General features: G+C 40.9%; 1 protein-coding gene across 1 annotated transcript; it reads left to right on the forward strand.

Moving 5' to 3' along the window:
* Positions 1 to 16,500: 16,500 nt before the first annotated feature.
* Positions 16,501 to 17,108, forward strand: LOC127082102 (putative ATP synthase protein YMF19). Its single transcript, XM_051022331.1, has one exon. It carries the CDS (start codon positions 16,626 to 16,628, stop codon positions 17,106 to 17,108), a length of 483 nt encoding a protein of 160 aa, XP_050878288.1. The 5' UTR covers positions 16,501 to 16,625.
* The last annotated feature ends 420 nt before the right edge of the window (positions 17,109 to 17,528 follow it).

The raw sequence follows: 17,528 nt of genomic DNA on the forward strand, positions 1-17,528 counted from the left end.
TTTGAGTTTTATTTATTTCCATCTTAGAGGTACGTATTCTCGACTATAAAGGAGAGGATGAAAGACTTATCAACTTAGAAATTACATAAGCTTTTTAATTACAAGTAATTCTTACGGATTTGGAATACCTTATAGTTGTAAGCAAAAGCAGAGCGAAGGTTCGGAGATCTCGAGCGAAGCCAGGAAACAGGAAGTCTGATTATTAGCCTTACCATTACAGTGAGCAAAGAAAGTTACCTAGATTAATAAGGCGATACTTAGGGACCTAGATAGGTGAGGATGGAGTCAGTGTGCAGATTCCTGAAGAAGAGTGGGACAAGGAGCAAGAGGCATTAGCTCTTGGAAATTCCAAGGCCTTGAATGCATTGTTCAATGGAATCAGTAAGAACATCTTCAGGCTGGTGCACCACTGTGAACTAGCTAAGGAAGTTTGGGATACCCTCAAGGTAACTCATGAAGGTACTTCCAAGGTGAAGATGTCCAAACTTCAGATGCTGACCACCAAGTTTGAAAATCTGAGGATGAAAGAGGATGAGACTATTCATGACTTTCACATGAATATTCTTGAAATTGCAAACACCTCTGGTGGACTAGGTGAGAAAATGGCTGAAGAGAAACTTGTAAGAAAGATTCTCAGGTCCTTGCCTAAGAGATTTGCTATGAAGGTCACAGCCATAGAGGAGGCGCAGGACATCTGCAACATGAAGGTGGATGAGCTCATTGGTTCTCTCCAAACCTTTGAAATGGGCTTGGGTGAGTATGCTGAGAAGAAGAACAAAAGTATAGCTTTTGTATCTAATGCTGAAGAGGAATCAGAAGCAGGATATACTAGAGGTGATGAAAGTATATCAGAAGCCTTAGCCATGCTTGGGAGACAGTTCAACAAGTTCATGAAGAAGATTGATCAAAGAGGTAGACCTAATGTCAAGAACATCCCGTCTGACATTAAGAAAAGATCAACTTCTGATGAGAAGTTCAATCACGGCAAGGGAATCAAGTGTCATGGTTGTGAAGGGTATGGACACGTCAGAGCTGAATGCCCTACTTACCTCAAATTGCAAAATAAGGGGCTAGCTATCACATGGTCTGAAGGAGACTCTGAAAGTGAATCTGAAGGAGAATCTGCCAAACATGTCACTGCACTAACCAGTGTTTGTGCCTCTGATGATGACTCAAGCGCAAATGAACTGACCTTTGATGAACTTGCTGCAGCTTATAAGAAGCTGTGTTCCACCAGTGCAGAAGTGCGTGCACAAGGAGAAAAGCAGAAAAAACTCATCAAGGAACTGGAAGATGAGAGACAGAAGCAACTGTCTGTCATAGAGGGTCTAAATGGTGAGATAGCCCTGCTGACCTCCAAGCTGAATCAGATGACTAAATCCATCAGAATGATGAATAAGGGAACTGACACCTTGGAAGAGATTCTAAAGGTGGGACAGCAGTCTGGAACCAAATCTGGCCTAGGATTTGGGAAAAGATCCTCAACTGAACACAAACGCCCAAAGGCTAAAGTTCAGAAGTTCAAGTGGAAGTCAAAGCCAATGTCTCAACATCGAGGAACTAGGATGAATGATCATCAGAAGAGGAAATACCAGGAGTGGAGGTGTCACCACTGTGGTAGGCTTGGTCATATAAAAGCCTTCTGCTACTGGATTCATGGTTTCCCTAACCAAGCCTCTCATGTCAGGCCTAAGCATAAAACACATAAGCGCTATGTTCCCATTAAGAAGCAACAATGGTATGCTAGGATAGCACACACTGCTCTAAGGGCTTCTACCAGAGAAGACTGGTACTTTAACAGTGGATGCTCAAGACATATGACTGGTATGGAAAATCTACTGGTAGATATTCAACCTCACACTACCAGCTATGTGACCTTTGGTGATGGTGCCAAAGGAAAAATAAAAGGTGTGGGCAAACTGGACTGTTCTGGAGTGCCAAAACTGAATAATGTGCTGTTAGTAAGAGGACTAACTGCAAACCTCATCAGCATAAGTCAGCTGTGTGATCAAGGGTTTCATGTTCAGTTTACTAAGGAGCTATGCATTGTGACAAATGGTGACAATCAGGAAGTTATGAGAGGAACCCGGTCCAAAGATAACTGCTACCTGTGGGAACCTGAAGTCTCTAACTTTTCCACAACATGCTCCTCAGCCAAGGAAGAACAGGATGTGAAGTTGTGGCATAGACGTCTTGGACATCTCCACTTACGGGGAATGAAGAAGATTATATCCAAGGAAGCAGTCAGAGGAATTCCAAAGCTTCTGATTGATGAAGGAAGAGTCTGTGGAGAATGCCAGGTGGGCAAGCAAACCAAGATGTCACATCCGAAGCTGGGACATCCCACAACCTCCAGAGTTCTGGAACTGTTGCACATGGACCTAATGGGACCTATGCAGGTTGAAAGTCTTGGTGGGAAGAAATATGCCTACGTGGTGGTGGATGACCATTCCAGATACACGTGGATAAGCTTCATCAGAGAGAAGTCAGATACATTTGATGTCTTCAAAGACCTGTGCATAAGACTTCAAAGGGAAAAGGACAGTTGTGTGGTCCGGATTAGAAGTGATCATGGTACGGAGTTCAAGAATTCCAAGTTTGATGAGTTTTGCTCGTCTGAAGGAATAAGTCATGAGTTCTCCTCCCCTATAACTCCTCAGCAGAATGGAATAGTTGAAAGAAAAAATAGAACTATTCAAGAATCTGCCAGAGCAATGAGTCATGCAAAGAAGCTCCCCATGCACTTCTGGGCTGAAGCAATGAATACCGTATGCTATGTTCACAACAGAGTCACCTTGAGAAAAGGAACCTCCTCCACTCTATATGAAATATGGAAAGGCAGAAAACCGACTGTGAAGTACTTTCATATCTTTGGAAGTAAATGCTACATTCTCACAGATCGTGAACAGAGAAGGAAGCTAGATCCCAAAAGTGATGAGGGTATATTTCTGGGATACTCCACTAACAGCAGAGCCTACAGAGTGTTCAACTACAGGACCAATGTCCTGATGGAATCCATAAATGTTATTGTGGACGATAAAGAGGAAGGAACCGATGTCATGGAGGATGTTGAAACATTCCTTGACAGTTCAACTGACAATCCAGTCAAGTCTGAAGAAGTACAGGAACCTCCTCCTGAATGTGAAGTAGATGCAACCACCAAAGTGCCATCTATAAGAATTCAGAAAGACCACCCTAAGGATCTTATCATAGGGGATCCCAACAGTGGTGTAACTACCAGGTTATGGGGAATAAGCTTAAATTCCTGCTTTGTATCCAAGGTGGAACCAAAGAATGTGAAAGAAGCCCTGACTGACGAATACTGGATCACTGCCATGCAAGAGGAACTTGAACAGTTCAAAAGGAATGAAGTTTGGGAGCTAGTTCCAAGACCTGAAGGGACCAACATCATTGGTACCAAGTGGATCTACAAAAACAAATCTGATGAGAAAGGAGTAATTACTAGGAATAAAGCAAGACTAGTAGCTCAAGGATACACTCAAGTTGAAGGGGTAGATTTTGATGAGACATTTGCTCCTGTGGCTAGGCTTGAGTTCATCAGATTGCTGTTGGGGGTAGCATGCATCCTGAAGTTTAAGCTATTCCAAATGGATGTGAAGAGTGCATTCTTGAATGGCTACCTGAATGAAGAAGTCTATGTGGAACAACCTAAAGGGTTCTGTGATCCTAACCAACCTGAGCATGTATACAAGTTGAGGAAAGCCTTGTATGGGTTGAAACAAGCACCTAGAGCATGGTATGAAAGGTTAACCGAATTTCTGACCTCAAATGGATACAGAAAAGGTGGCATAGATAAAACCTTGTTTGTGAAGGATGAAGAAGGCAAAATCATGATAGCTCAAATCTATGTTGATGATATAGTCTTTGGTGGAATGTCAGAACAAATGGTTCAAAAATTTGTTCACCAGATGCAGTCTGAGTTTGAAATGAGTCTAGTTGGAGAACTGACCTATTTCCTTGGAATGCAAGTAAACCAAATGGAGGACTCTATGTTTCTCTCCCAAAGCAAGTATGCCAAGAACATAGTTAAGAAGTTTGGTATGGATAATGCTAGGCACAAGAGGACTCCTACTCCTACTCATCTGAAGTTAACCAAAGATGATGGAGGGCCTAGTGTTGATCAATGCCTGTATAGAAGCATGATAGGTAGTCTGCTATACCTAACTGCAAGTAGACCTGACATTTCTTATGCAGTTGGAGTGTGTGCCAGATACCAAGCAGAGCCTAAGGTGAGCCACTTGAATCAAGTCAAAAGGATTCTCAAGTACATCAATGGGACTTGTGACTATGGGATGCTGTATTCACATGGGTCTGAGCCTGTCCTATCTGGGTACTATGATGCTGACTGGGCTGGGAGTGCTGATGACAGAAAAAGCACATCATGTGGATGTTTCTTCTTAGGAGACAACCTCATATCTTGGTTCAGCAAGAAGCAGAATTGTGTTTCTCTGTCCACTGCAGAGGCTGAATACATTGATGCTGGAAGTAGTTGTTCCCAACTGGTTTGGATGAAACAGATGCTCACTGAGTACAATGTCACTCAAAATGTCATGACATTGTTCTGTGATAATCTCAGTGCCATCAATATCTCCAAGAATCCCATCCAACACAGCAGGACCAAACATATTGACATTAGGCACCACTTCATCAGAGATCTGGTGGAAGACAAGGTGATCACTTTGGAACATGTAGCCACGGATCTTCAACTGGCTGACATATTTACAAAGGCTCTGGATGCTACTCAGTTTGAAAACTTAAGGAGCAAACTGGGAATATGTCTCTCTGAGACCTTATAGCAACCACTGATGTTTGGGATGTATTGTTTAATATCTCTTCCTATTAAACAATTGGTACTAGGCCATGATTGGTCAACAGATCATAGCTATGCTACTTGCAACAAGGGTGGATACAAGAGGGTAAGGAGACACCCTACTGTGAGAAGGCCAATGTACCTGCAGGAGTTCAAGGATGATGTTCATGCAGGAGTGGTTCTGGATGTCAGAAACAAAATCATGGCATCTGATATGGTGGTACCTACTGTAAAGCAAAAGTGGGTGATTACTTGATCAAAGCTGTGAAGCAAGATCAAGTGGATGGTAACTTGGTTGAAACTGTGAAGTAAAACCAAGTCTGGAACTCTGTCATGGTGCTGGGTTTGGCAACATTTCTGACAAAAAGGGGGAGTAATAACAACCACCGCCCCTGAACAAACAGAGTGGGTCTCTTCAACAGACTCTCGTCTCTCGTGACAGATTCTCTCCCCTGCAGCTATTGTGTGTTGAAGTTTGGATTCAACTTCTGTATGTGTGCTGCTTTGTGAAGTTTTTATTTAACTTCCATGTGTGTGAGTGTGCTGCCACTCTGAGTGTATTAGCTAGTATTATTTCCTGCTAGGTGTGTGATTCCGCTGCTATGAACTCTGTTATGGGGATCAAAGTGTTTTAGCCAAAAATTTGCCAAAGGGGGAGTTTGTAGGTGTTTAATTGGCTGCATTATATGGTAAAACACTAGCTGGTTACTAATGTCTTGACTGATGTCATGACTTGGTATGTATGTGTGACTACATTGTAGGTTAGAATATCTAACTGTACTCTGATGTCTTGACTGATGTCATGACACACTTGAGTAGTCATTGCAGGATTAGCTAACACAGGATTTAGTGAATGTCAAACTGGATGCTGTGACATTCATACCTGTCAGCAGATACTAAGGAATAGAACAGCTGGTGTTCTGTTAGAACTTAGTATTTATTTCCAGTCTGGTTATCAAGGAAAGACCAGATCTGGCATAAGGCCTACTGAATGTCAAACTGGATGTTATGACATTCATCATTGACAGCAGCTACTGAATATTAGACAGAGTGGTGTTCTGCTATACTTTAGCATATTACTTAGTCTGTTCTTCAAGAGAATAACAGAACTAACTTAAGGCCAAATGTGTAAATGTTGAATTGGACACTTTGACATTTATTAATGTAAGTTGTTACTGTAGTATGGTCATTTTGATCATGTACAGGTCAGCAAAATTGTACAGTCTGTTTTCTGGAAAAACAGACTCAGCATATGGACCTTGATGTCAAGCTGAATGTCGTGACATTCATTCCTGACAGCATATGCTATATTGTAGGTTGTTCAGTTTTTTGTTTCAGCTTTTTCTCAGGCTATTCTTCAGGGATTCAACAGCTTAGAGAAAATCCAGGAAATCAACAACCAAGCTACATTTAATGAACCTAACAAATAGCCTACTTGTTAGTAACCTAAATGTTGAATTTATGGGAACTCGCGTGACCTTAAATTCAGGAAAATACAAGTGCAAAAGCCCAGGTACTGCAATATAAAAGGAAGGCGTTCCTTCATTCAGTTTCAGGGATTTTGAGGCGTGAAGATTTTGTGTGTCCATCATACTTCACTGCTGTATTTTTGTGAGTCTAGGATTAGACGTATCTTGTAAGCCAAGCCATTATCAAGTAGATGATTGCTGTGGCATAGGGTGTTCATTGAGTTGTAAGTGTTGTGTCGCTCAAAGCTTTTAAGCGTGAGTGCTGTGTATCTTGATTAAAGCTGTGAAGCACAATCAAGAGTTGTTTGAAGTGTGACTTCAAGTTGTCTTTAATATTGATTAAAGGTAGTAATCACTGAGGTGATTGAGGGGGAGTGAGTAGGAACTCTGATCTTAGTGTAAGATTGAAATTGCATTGGGTAGGGATTAAGTGATAAGTTGTAAACGGGTGAGTTTAGCTTTGAATTGATACTACTAATAGTGGATTTCCTCCCTGGCTTGGTAGCCCCCAGATGTAGGTCATGTTGGACTGAACTGGGTTAACAATTACTTGTGTTATTTACTGCACTTACGTTTAAGTTCTGCATAATTCCTGTCTGTGCAGAATTGGATGTCATAACAACCCGTGTGACATCTAAAGTCTGATAACTAGAATTTCAGCTTAGCTCGAGTAACTATGTGCCTTTAGCTCTAGTTCAGTTACACTTATTAACACGAAGGCTAGTGCTAGTTGAGATCAGAGACGGACTCTAACTGCCCCGCTGGCCGGAGGGAAAAATAACTCCATAGATTGAGTCAATTTACACAAACAGAAGGAATACTGGCCTATTGGTCTTGACCAGTCTCGACAGGTTCCATAACATTCGTAATTAATTTCAGTTGTAGAAGTATGGTAGAAGTTTGTGCAACTGCAGGCTCGGCTTAGTAGGTAGCAGTCCCTTAGGTTAGACTTTGAGTTTTATTTATTTCCATCTTAGAGGTACGTATTCTCGACTATAAAGGAGAGGATGAAAGACTTATCAACTTAGAAATTACATAAGCTTTTTAATTACAAGTAATTCTTACGGATTTGGAATACCTTATAGTTGTAAGCAAAAGCAGAGCGAAGGTTCGGAGATCTCGAGCGAAGCCATGAAACAGGAAGTCTGATTATTAGCCTTACCATTACAGTGAGCAAAGAAAGTTACTTAGATTAATAAGGCGATACTTAGGGACCTAGATAGATTCACTAGCACCGTCTACTCTCACAGCGGATAGGGATTTAGTTCCCTTTCTAACTGTATCGAGCTTATTCTTTTTAAGAGACTGATGCCAACTATGAATATACGATTTAATGCACTCTTGTCTATTTTTAGACTTCTTACTTTTTTTTTGCCTTTGATCTTTGAAGCCTTCCCCAACGGAACAAATGTTGCTGCTCCTTCTGTTCAGAGTTCGCATGACTTCGCTCTCGTTGTGCCTGGACTTCCTAATCGAACTAAGATGGATCAGGATGTTGGCTCAGAGAAGTTTTATCGGGGAAGGAATAAGAAAAAGCTTTGTTGACTGAAGAATAAATAAATTATTTTCCATGGGAGGGGAAGTTAACTTAACTTCAACTGAAAGGTGGGGCTGTGAACTAAAACCAGGTATCTGTAACTAGAATGGTGTTCAAACAGAGATTCCATAGAAATAGAATCTGGAGAAGGAGAATCAGACATGGGATACCAATATGGGAGGGAATATAAGTATATTACTTTGGGGATCCCTCTGAAAAAGTAGCTGCAAGACCGAACGAAGCAGATGCTGAGACAAGTAGCGGAGTTTAGTCCTTTTCTGAGTCTTTGGAGTTTGGGCACGAGAGTAACTAGAAATCAAGGCCAAGGTCCGAAGATGTTGTCAATCTTGCTTATCGAAAGGTAGGACATATAAGCCTAACCCCAAGCTGAGCTAGAGTGTTTTTCTTTTTATTTTTAGGTATAGTTCAGTAGCATGAGGGGTAGGAGTCATTCCCTAGAGCCTAAAGTGAGGAAGGGGAAATGAGACAAAGGCTAACTAAGGACGATGTACGAAAGATTCTTACTCACATGTGAAGGTTCTAAAATAAGGATAAGGAAGTCCACTGGGATTGGCTTAAAGCTAAGCCAGGTGCTATATGTGAGGAAGGTTTTAGAAAACTAGAGTTTGGAAGTGAAAGATGAGCCAACACTGCCCTATGTTCTACCCTTCCAGCAACTAGTGAATAAGCATACCCTGGTTCTTGAAGTAAGAATAGTAGTCAACTTACTTGAAAAGCAATTCCCCTGTTGAGGCTAGAATGATTCTATCAGTACTAACGAATGCTCCTTTACTAGCTCAACCTAACGGATTTGGCATCATTACTATACAATACAATATTTTTCCTTGAAAAAAGTACAGTAGATTATTATTATTCTACTAGAAGTACTCGATTCTGCATTATACTAACTACTCTATATATCAGTACGTTCGAAGAATCTAATCTTTTTCTACTGGTTCAACAAGCTAGTCGAACTATCAAACAAACAAAAATCACAATAATAAGGGCCGAATGGATATTCTCCTAACAGTAAGTACTAGGACTAAGACATTCCCGGAGGTTCCTACAATTGATAAAAAAGTCTCCATACGAACAATCTTGATGCCATCCTATCCTTTCTACAAACTACATATGTATAGTGGGAGCCTCCTACGAACCAGTTGCAGTTGTTTTGCCATTCGTTGGGGTTGAAGTTTCTTATCAGTCGGAGATCCTAGTTTCTTTTTCTTCTCCTATAGAATTGACTTACTTACTTTATACTTTAGAGTAAGACTTTCTTCCCAGTTAGAAAAATAATATCACTACCAATCAGCTTAAAAGACATCAGAATCAAAGGCAATCCCATCTAAGATAGTTTGAGTGTTTGCTTAATCGGATACTTCCCAAGCTTTTCTTTTGCCTGTGTGGAGTTCTTAGTGCTTCATTTCTTAGGTCCCGAGAAAATTTAAGCTAGAAAAGCGTAGCTCTCATGATTTCTTCGGACCATTGCTCTATTTTTTAGTCGTATCAGCTTTGATTTGACTTTCCTTATTCGTTGAGTCAGTAGTCGATCTAGTAAGATTCTTGTATGATAAGTATCCCATTCTCTTAGGCTTCCCTTCAGGCCTAGTAGTAATTCTTATTTCTACTCCATCAAGATGGTCAGTGCCACTGTCTTTCTTGATTCATGTAGGATGGGTTGGTTAAGGCGAAGCAGGTTATCAAGAATCCATTCAATTAGATGCTGGTTCATTGGACTTGCCCTTTTCCACTCCTTAACCTCTTTAATTAGGGTACAGACAGTTGAACTCAAAGCTGCTGAAATGAGAGTTTAAGAAAGATATGGAACATCGCTCTCCGTGGTAACAAAGGGAAAATGAGATATTGATTCAGCCGGAGGTAGACTTTCGATGAGCTCTAGTAGATGCACAATGAGATTCACCATGTATTGACGGTGTTAGTGCTCTATATCAAATCATTCTTTTTCGGAGTACCTCTTGGTTGTAAGATGTCTAACAATGCCTTCATCTTTGCAGAACTTATTGAAATCACAGAACTCCAACTTGGATGTACTCTGACCAGAAAGAAGACTTCTCTTGCTCAACATTGTCAGGCCTTTCTCACTCATGTGTCCCAGCCTCATGTGCCATAATATGGTTTCATCTGAATCTGACATGGAGGAAGATACAGCAGTTATGCCTGTAACGGTAGACCCTTGCAACACATAAAATCTACCAATTTGATGAGCCTTCATCACAATTATACCATCCTTCACAACCTTCAAAACACCATCACCGAAAATAAATTTACAACCACCAAGATCTAAAGTGGTCAAAGAGATAAGATTCTTTGACATGCCTGGAACATGCCGCACCTCAGTTTTCACCGCACCGTCGTGCATTTTGACCGAACCAATACCAACTACATTACAAGGGTGACCATTTCCCATCAATATAACTCCACTGTCAATCGATAGGATTGGAACTTCATGGCAATTTGTTCTTGACTTTAGACTAAGGTAAGTCGAAATTCGGTTGTGTTTTTTATTTTATATAGAAGGAAAATCCATCTGCTCTTCTTCTTCCTTTGAATAAAGAAAGTGAATTAGAATCTTTCTCTCTCTCTCTCTCTCTCTCTTTGTCTCATTGCTATGAATCAACGGTTCGAAAGCAAAGGAAAGAAAATGGAAAATTAAGGTTGTGACTGGACACCATATCGGTGAGGATTGGGCTATGCCACCTGTCCTTCCTTACCTGGGTGGGAGTACTGCAAAGCTAACGGTAGGTCAGACAGGTCTGGGATCATATTTCGGCTGGAACAACCTTTATTATGGGCATGATCAGCTAAAGATCACTATCATCTCACGAATTGGATTTGAACCAATATCAAAGACTTTAGTTTACTAGATCATGAGTATATCTTTCATCCTCCTCATTCTATTCAAGTCCTTTTAGTAACAATCAATTCCTCGGATACCAAATATGGAGATGAAAAATATTAGTCGACCTTATGTCGGGAGTTAACCTGGTGATAACCTAACTCCCTTAGTTAGTCAATGAAGTTGTTCCAAATGGAACAGTGAGCGGTTCCAAAGTTGTGATTGAGCACACAGAAATGCTCAAGACGCTCATCGATGTCGTGCTCCCAGTCGTCATGGAGAGCCACCTTGAGTGCATGCTTCACATGGTTCCTCGAGAATGATCCACTTCCTTCTTCTGCAAGAGAATGTGGGCTATGTATATCATGGTTGTTTTTACAGGCCATATTGATAGCATCAATGGCCCTATAAAAATAAATTGTCATCCTCAGGTTCCGGCATCCTCTGTTGTGCCACCTAGTGTTATGCGTCGATTGAACAGCCGACTGCTGGTTGGAAGTGGGCAGGTCCCCTTGGTTCAGGGATGAAGAGACTTCCTGGTCGAACGCTGTTGGATTTACATTTTATTTTGATGGTCGGACTTCTCCTACCTAGGGGTTATATGTGAAGGCCCCACTTTGTCATTCAACAAATTCTGGATAAAGTAACAATCAAATGAAGTAAAAGGCCAAGAAGATGAACTAATGGAGGGAGACGTTTTGGATTGCTGAGGTGAGGGTCCTAGTTTCTGAGGTGCTTGATCACCAGGATGCTCAGGAAGCTGTTGATTTGGTTCTTGTTGGATTTCGGGGAACTGCTCCCTTTCCTCTGGGGGAGTCAAGGGAGGAGATTAAGGGAAAAGAGTAAGAATCGTCTAATAAATTAGATTTATTCCCGTTGGCACAATCAGTAATGACTATGATGGGAATTTCGAAGAAAAAGAGGAATAAGAAAGCAATAAAAAGGGACAACTTTCGTGTAGTTCGTGAGCGCTTCCTCTTTAGGTTCATAGATCTATAATTGGGGAGGAGCTCTTAGCTTTCTATACGTTGTTGTTTCTTGACCATGAGATGTTATGCTTCCTCTTCTAATTGATACCTTATCCTCGGGGTCTTACTTGGCCTTTCATCCTCCGATCCTCCATTGCTCTGATCGAGGTACCCGACCTCTACTCTTGATTCTTGAATAACTATGGTATGGCTCCTACTTTTCACTAAGGCAAGCCCTACCGATGCCCTGAATCAAACATCTCACCCCAGACTCTGCCAGTCTCCTAGTAGTTGCAGCTTGAAGCCATAAAAAAGGCAATCTCATATCTCTGGGAAAAATGTAAGACCGGGTACCGGTCACAGGGACAGGGGAGGGAGTGAACCCAGGTTTTTTATTCCACTATCACAATGGAGCATATGAAATAAAGTCTTTCCCCGAAGCAATCATGTTCTGGCTTTTAGTGATAGGGCGGGCTTCCGAGCAAATAGGAAAGGAGCAAATCCTGCTTCCTTTGTAGCCGTTAGTAGTCGGATGATGATAAAATAATCGATTTCTTTGTGTTAAGCAAATGAGTGGAACATAATATGAATCCTATTTTAACAGAGTCCAACACTTTACAATGAAAGAAGAATTGAGCAATGCAACGAAGTCCAACGATAGAGAGCAGACAAATGAGATAGATGCCGATAAGGGGACGGAGGGTTTTTTCCTCCCTCTAGGATGCTTGGTTGGAGTTGGGAGTTCGGAAATAATGACTCACATTAGACTTTCCATTTTCATCCCCTTCAAATTAGTTCCCAAATCTATCCTGCTCCCTCTCAGCTGAACCCGACTCAACTGTGCCAAAAAAGACCTCCTCATCCCTCCATGTCTTCAATATCAGTTACCACAAACTATTCCATAATAAAGTAAGTATCTCGTTCTGCACTGCTATCTTCAGCTTACCAACTGTAGCATACGGTTCCACCATTATAAACACATCGGGTGTCAATTCCCTCGTCAACTCATTTTCTAACTCCGCATCACTCTTAAAATGAATCTTAAAAGTAGATGTAATGGATAAGCTCTCCGTGTTAGGGTAGGATTGGATCCTTTAGGAGAGAGACAGAAGGTATTAAGAAATGGAAGAAGGTCTTTGACGATCCAGTATTAGCTAGCGGACTCATACCTTGATGACTCCCTAGTGGCCAGGGAAGCGTTAGCTTCACCCTTGGAATGTATCATCTACTCTCTAACGCTCTCTCTTCGGAAAAGCAGCTTCGCTCTGCTCTTCTCTCTAGCGAGAGAGCATCTCTCTCTGTCAGGCGATTTCCTAATGGGAGAATCTAGGTTTCATAATTCATCAGTCCAAAGAAAGACTCATGCGCCATCCATTCTTCCAGTATGAACCTATTTCATAGCATACATCATAGAAGACAGAACTCTTTGATTACCTTCTCAACAACCTTTCTTCTCTGGTGGAGTGACCAGTTTACTTTCCTTATCGACTTTCATCAGTGCACTAGCTTATTGTTAGACTTTGACCCTCGAACTAGCTGTTTTGACTTGCTATCTAAGAGACTAGCCTAGAGAGATAGAAAAGACGTTGTGCTCTAAGGGGATACTAAAAGAAAGGCAAGTCGATGCCCGGATTGACAACTTGATGTCGCAAGATCGGTTGTTAAAATACTAAAGCCCACCTTCAAGCTAAAATTCTAGTCGTATTTATTACTTATTATTTCTTCTTCCACCATACCCAAGAGTCATTCACTCCCTAAAGAGATTTGAGAAGAGTCACTAAGATAAGAGTTGTTATAGGATTTAACGAAGATTTTTTATAGGATTTAACAAAAATAGGTTTATAGTAAGTGTGCCGCTAATTGGCATATCTCTTTGTTGCAGAGACCTTCCTTACCCTGCTTAGGGCTATGTGATAGCACCCAAAGGAACCTATTCTATTTGAACAAGACCACATAAACTATAGTCATACGGTCATCCGAACCAAAGCTAAATCTAAATCCTCTACCCTTCGCTCCTTCCCCGACTCCACTCCAGAGCAATGCCACGACCCGGTCAAGAGCCTTCCATGCAGATTCCTTCAAAGAGAAAGAGAGTGTGTATTCCCAGCATCAATGCAAAAACTTCTCAGTCCGGGAACAAGAGCAATTCTTGGTCCCACCAAACCATGCCATGAACAGTACAACAAGAGCAGGGGATATTGAAACTAAGACTCATTCCGTCTATTTCTCTACCTTTCTTCTACAGATTAAATTGCATCATTTATTCCTATTTCGGCAAAACTAGTTGTTGACTCAACCTCCCCTCGGGTCTACGCCCTCGATGTTTTAACATAGGCGATTGAAAGAGAGTAGGAGCGCATTCTCTCCATCTCAGTTCGAAAGTCTATCGCTCTCAGTAGCAGTTCCTTGGTCATACCCTCGGTGATGACTAACAGACCTTCCTGATTGAGTTCTCGACCTCTATTGATAGATCAAGAGTTTCGGCCCAACTATGATTCTATCAACAAATCCGATTCGATATAAAAGCTTAACTTCTATTACAATAAAATATTTTGAAAAGAGTTATCCTAAAGCTTGATAGGTATCCCCAACTCAATTTTTCACTCGAAAATCGAAAGCATAAGGATGAGCTTTGGGACCCCTTTCCCAAGAACAAAAGGAGCGTTTAGATATTGTACCTTTAGGTGTGTGCAGGAGCAAGGACGAAAGGAGAACAAGTCGCAGGAGAAGCATTGAAGAAGTAGTAGTTTAAGCCATTGATCCTGTAGCTTAGCTTCTAAAAAAAAAGCACCAGCAGATAAAGGTAGATACAGAGCCATAGGCAAAACTTCATGATTGATAGATTTTTATGAAAACGACCCTCGTGCTCGAGAGATGGATCCAAAGGCAATTGCTTACCTAGGAGTATACTTCGGTGTAGCATAGTGGCATACCCCTTTGACCTAGGTGGAAAAGAGATATATTGAAACCCACCATATGTCTCTGGGGAGACAACTGCGGATACTTATTTACCATAAGTAAAAGCGGCTACTGAGGCGAAGGCAAATAAGGTTCCGTTTCATGGAAGGAAAAAGAATTGGAAATAAAAATAAGAAAAGGTCTAATCAAATATTTTACTTTCTTGTTGTCTTGAATTGTTATAGAACGACTATTTATATAAGGTATAGTTGGTAGGATGAAGTGGGATGTGAAGCCTTATAGAATAACGTTTTATCCTTTAAATAAGAGGAGGTGGTCAAGACCTTAGGCAGCTCGACGCATCTAGCTTCGGTCTTGCTAACGGGCGACAAAAGGATGTTGGCCTTCCCATTTGAAGAGGAGAAGGGGACCCCACAGAGATCTACCTGGCCTCGCCAGCCAGTCTACTTATTGTCCATATAAAGTATTATGCAAGCTTATGGGACAGGTCGCCTCTTATATATAATGGAATATATAGTTGGGGGTTGATCGCTAGTCTTTTAATCCACAAAAAATGTCTAAATACCTTCCTTGGCATCTTTCATCGAAAAATGCGTATGGTAAGTAAGAATAAGAATGAACGGAAGGATGAATCTATTAGATTAAGAGGAAGGAGGAGTAGGCATCGACCTAGTTAGTCGTTCTGAGTGAAGCTGAGGAGGTTCTTGGACTAGTTTCTCATGTATATAAATAATAAGGCTCCTTCTTTCTAGAAAGGGTAGTTTTCTTGCCTATCTGTTCCTATGTGTGAAAATGAGTATGTGAACATAACATCTTTCAAACGTCGAGATTGGGTTGGCGGTCAGTATGGAAAGTCGGGTGTGGTGATCCGATCAACGAAAATAAATCCTGAAATTACATATATAATGATAGAACGAATCCTTCAGTAGGCTAATCTTGACAATTTCCATTTTCAATTGAGAAAGAGGCGGGCCCAAAGAGTTCTACAGTAGTGCCTCCTTGCTTGGTCTCAACAATTTTGCTTTTACACGGGAACGAAGACTTTCTAGAACGAATATGAAACCTTCACTCTTTGTTTACCAAAATAGTACAAATGAAGTTCTTAGTGCTACCTAGCCCCGTCTAGATGTAGAATTTATTATATGATATAAGTTGTCGCTTCGCTTGAGTGACTATGTACCTGCCCCTTCGACATAAATGATTGGACTGTCTTTTTTTGGCCTAGAAGAATGGCACTTGCCTTTTCTTGGTCGGTTTGAATCCGGCCCAGTCCTAGGTACGCATGTAACAGACGTTCGTATGAACTAGAACCTTTCTTCTGATCAATAGAACAGGAAGAGGAGTCAACCAAAAAGAAATAAAACAAAAAGTAATGACCACCAAGATAATGCATATATTGTTTTATTTAATATATGGCCCATTTTTTCATATAATTATATTTTTTTAGTCAGACTTCTAGAACTAGAATAAATCTTACTAAGGAAGAAGAAGCAAAAATAGATTTCTTTTTGGGGAAAATTTATTTTCTCGTGGCCTGCTTCATTTCTCTATTTTTCCTATCTTATAGCGGGTTGGCTCTAAATAATGAGCTGAACATTATTTATTACTTTTGCCAGAATATTAGCTCCGAGTTTGCTATGACGTTTGAAAGTGATCATGAGGGGATATACACTTAACAGTCTACCCCCCCCCCCTGACCTAAGAAGGTAGCTTGTCTCGCCCAGGAGGTGGGAATAGTTAAAACAAAGTGGCGAACGGGTGAGAGGGCCTTCGATTTTGATTCTTTTTCTTTAGGGGGATTCTGTCTGTCAGAAATCACTGTCTGTCTGGTCTGCATTTAAAAAGTGTTCAGTGGATAATTCCTTCTCTTGACATGGAGGTTTTAGGTCTCTAGAAGGGCCTTCGTTCTTTCTGTTAGTTTTTGTCTGTGAATCTTTCTCCCATGCATAATTTGTTGGTCAACAACCACAACTCAATAGAATGAATTCTTTAAGACTCCGGACTCTCTTTTTGTCTGGAGGGAATCATTGTTTCTCAATCAATCATGCCTCAACTGGATAAATTGACTTATTTCACACAATTTTTCTGGTCATGCCTTTTCCTCTTTACTTTCTATATTCCCATATGCAATGATGGAGATGGAGTACTTGGGATCAGTAGAATTCTAAAACTATGGAGCCAACAGGTTTCAAACCGGGGGAACAAAATCCGGAGCAATGACCCCAACAGTTTGGAAGATATCTTTAGAAAAGGTTTTAACACTGATGTATCCTATATGTACTCTAGTTTATTCGAAGTATCCCAATGGTGTAACGTCGCCGACTTATTGGGAAATAGGAGGAAAATCACTTTTATTTCTTTTTTCGGAGAAATAAGTGGCTCACGAGGAATGGAAAGAAACATCTTATATTTGATCTCGAAGTCCTCATATGGCGCTTCTTCTTCAAATCTTGGATGGGTGATCACTTGTAGGAATGACATAATTCTAATCCATGTTCCACACGGCCAAGGAAGAATAAAAAAATAAGAAAGGTGTTGCTTTTTTTATAATAATTGTTTGTTCGTTCATGAATTCACTCGACCACTTGTTAGTCTTGCTACACGACATGAGTCTAGGGTGAAGTTGAAGCAGACATGGTCAAGTAAAGTCGACTTCACAAGTGATTCAACATACCATATATATGGATGGAAATCAATCAAAAAGGAGAGAAGGGTTTCACCCAGGTGGCTCCCGTAAGGTAACGACTTCAAACTCAAACAAAGAACTCTCCAAGGCATGAGTCAAAGAAAATGGTGTATGTATTGCAAGACCCGTCGATAAGCTAAGGCTACGACATGGAGAAAGGCCAAAAGAACTACAAAACCACGCCCACCAGAGCTAAAGGAGACCGAAGGGACTTGCGGAAGGTGAAGATCGATGGTTTACCTGTGGGCTTTGGTATCTGAC

Source organism: Lathyrus oleraceus, chromosome 5 (assembly GCF_024323335.1).
Source record: "Lathyrus oleraceus cultivar Zhongwan6 chromosome 5, CAAS_Psat_ZW6_1.0, whole genome shotgun sequence".
Classification (NCBI taxonomy): Eukaryota; Viridiplantae; Streptophyta; class Magnoliopsida; order Fabales; family Fabaceae; genus Lathyrus; species Lathyrus oleraceus.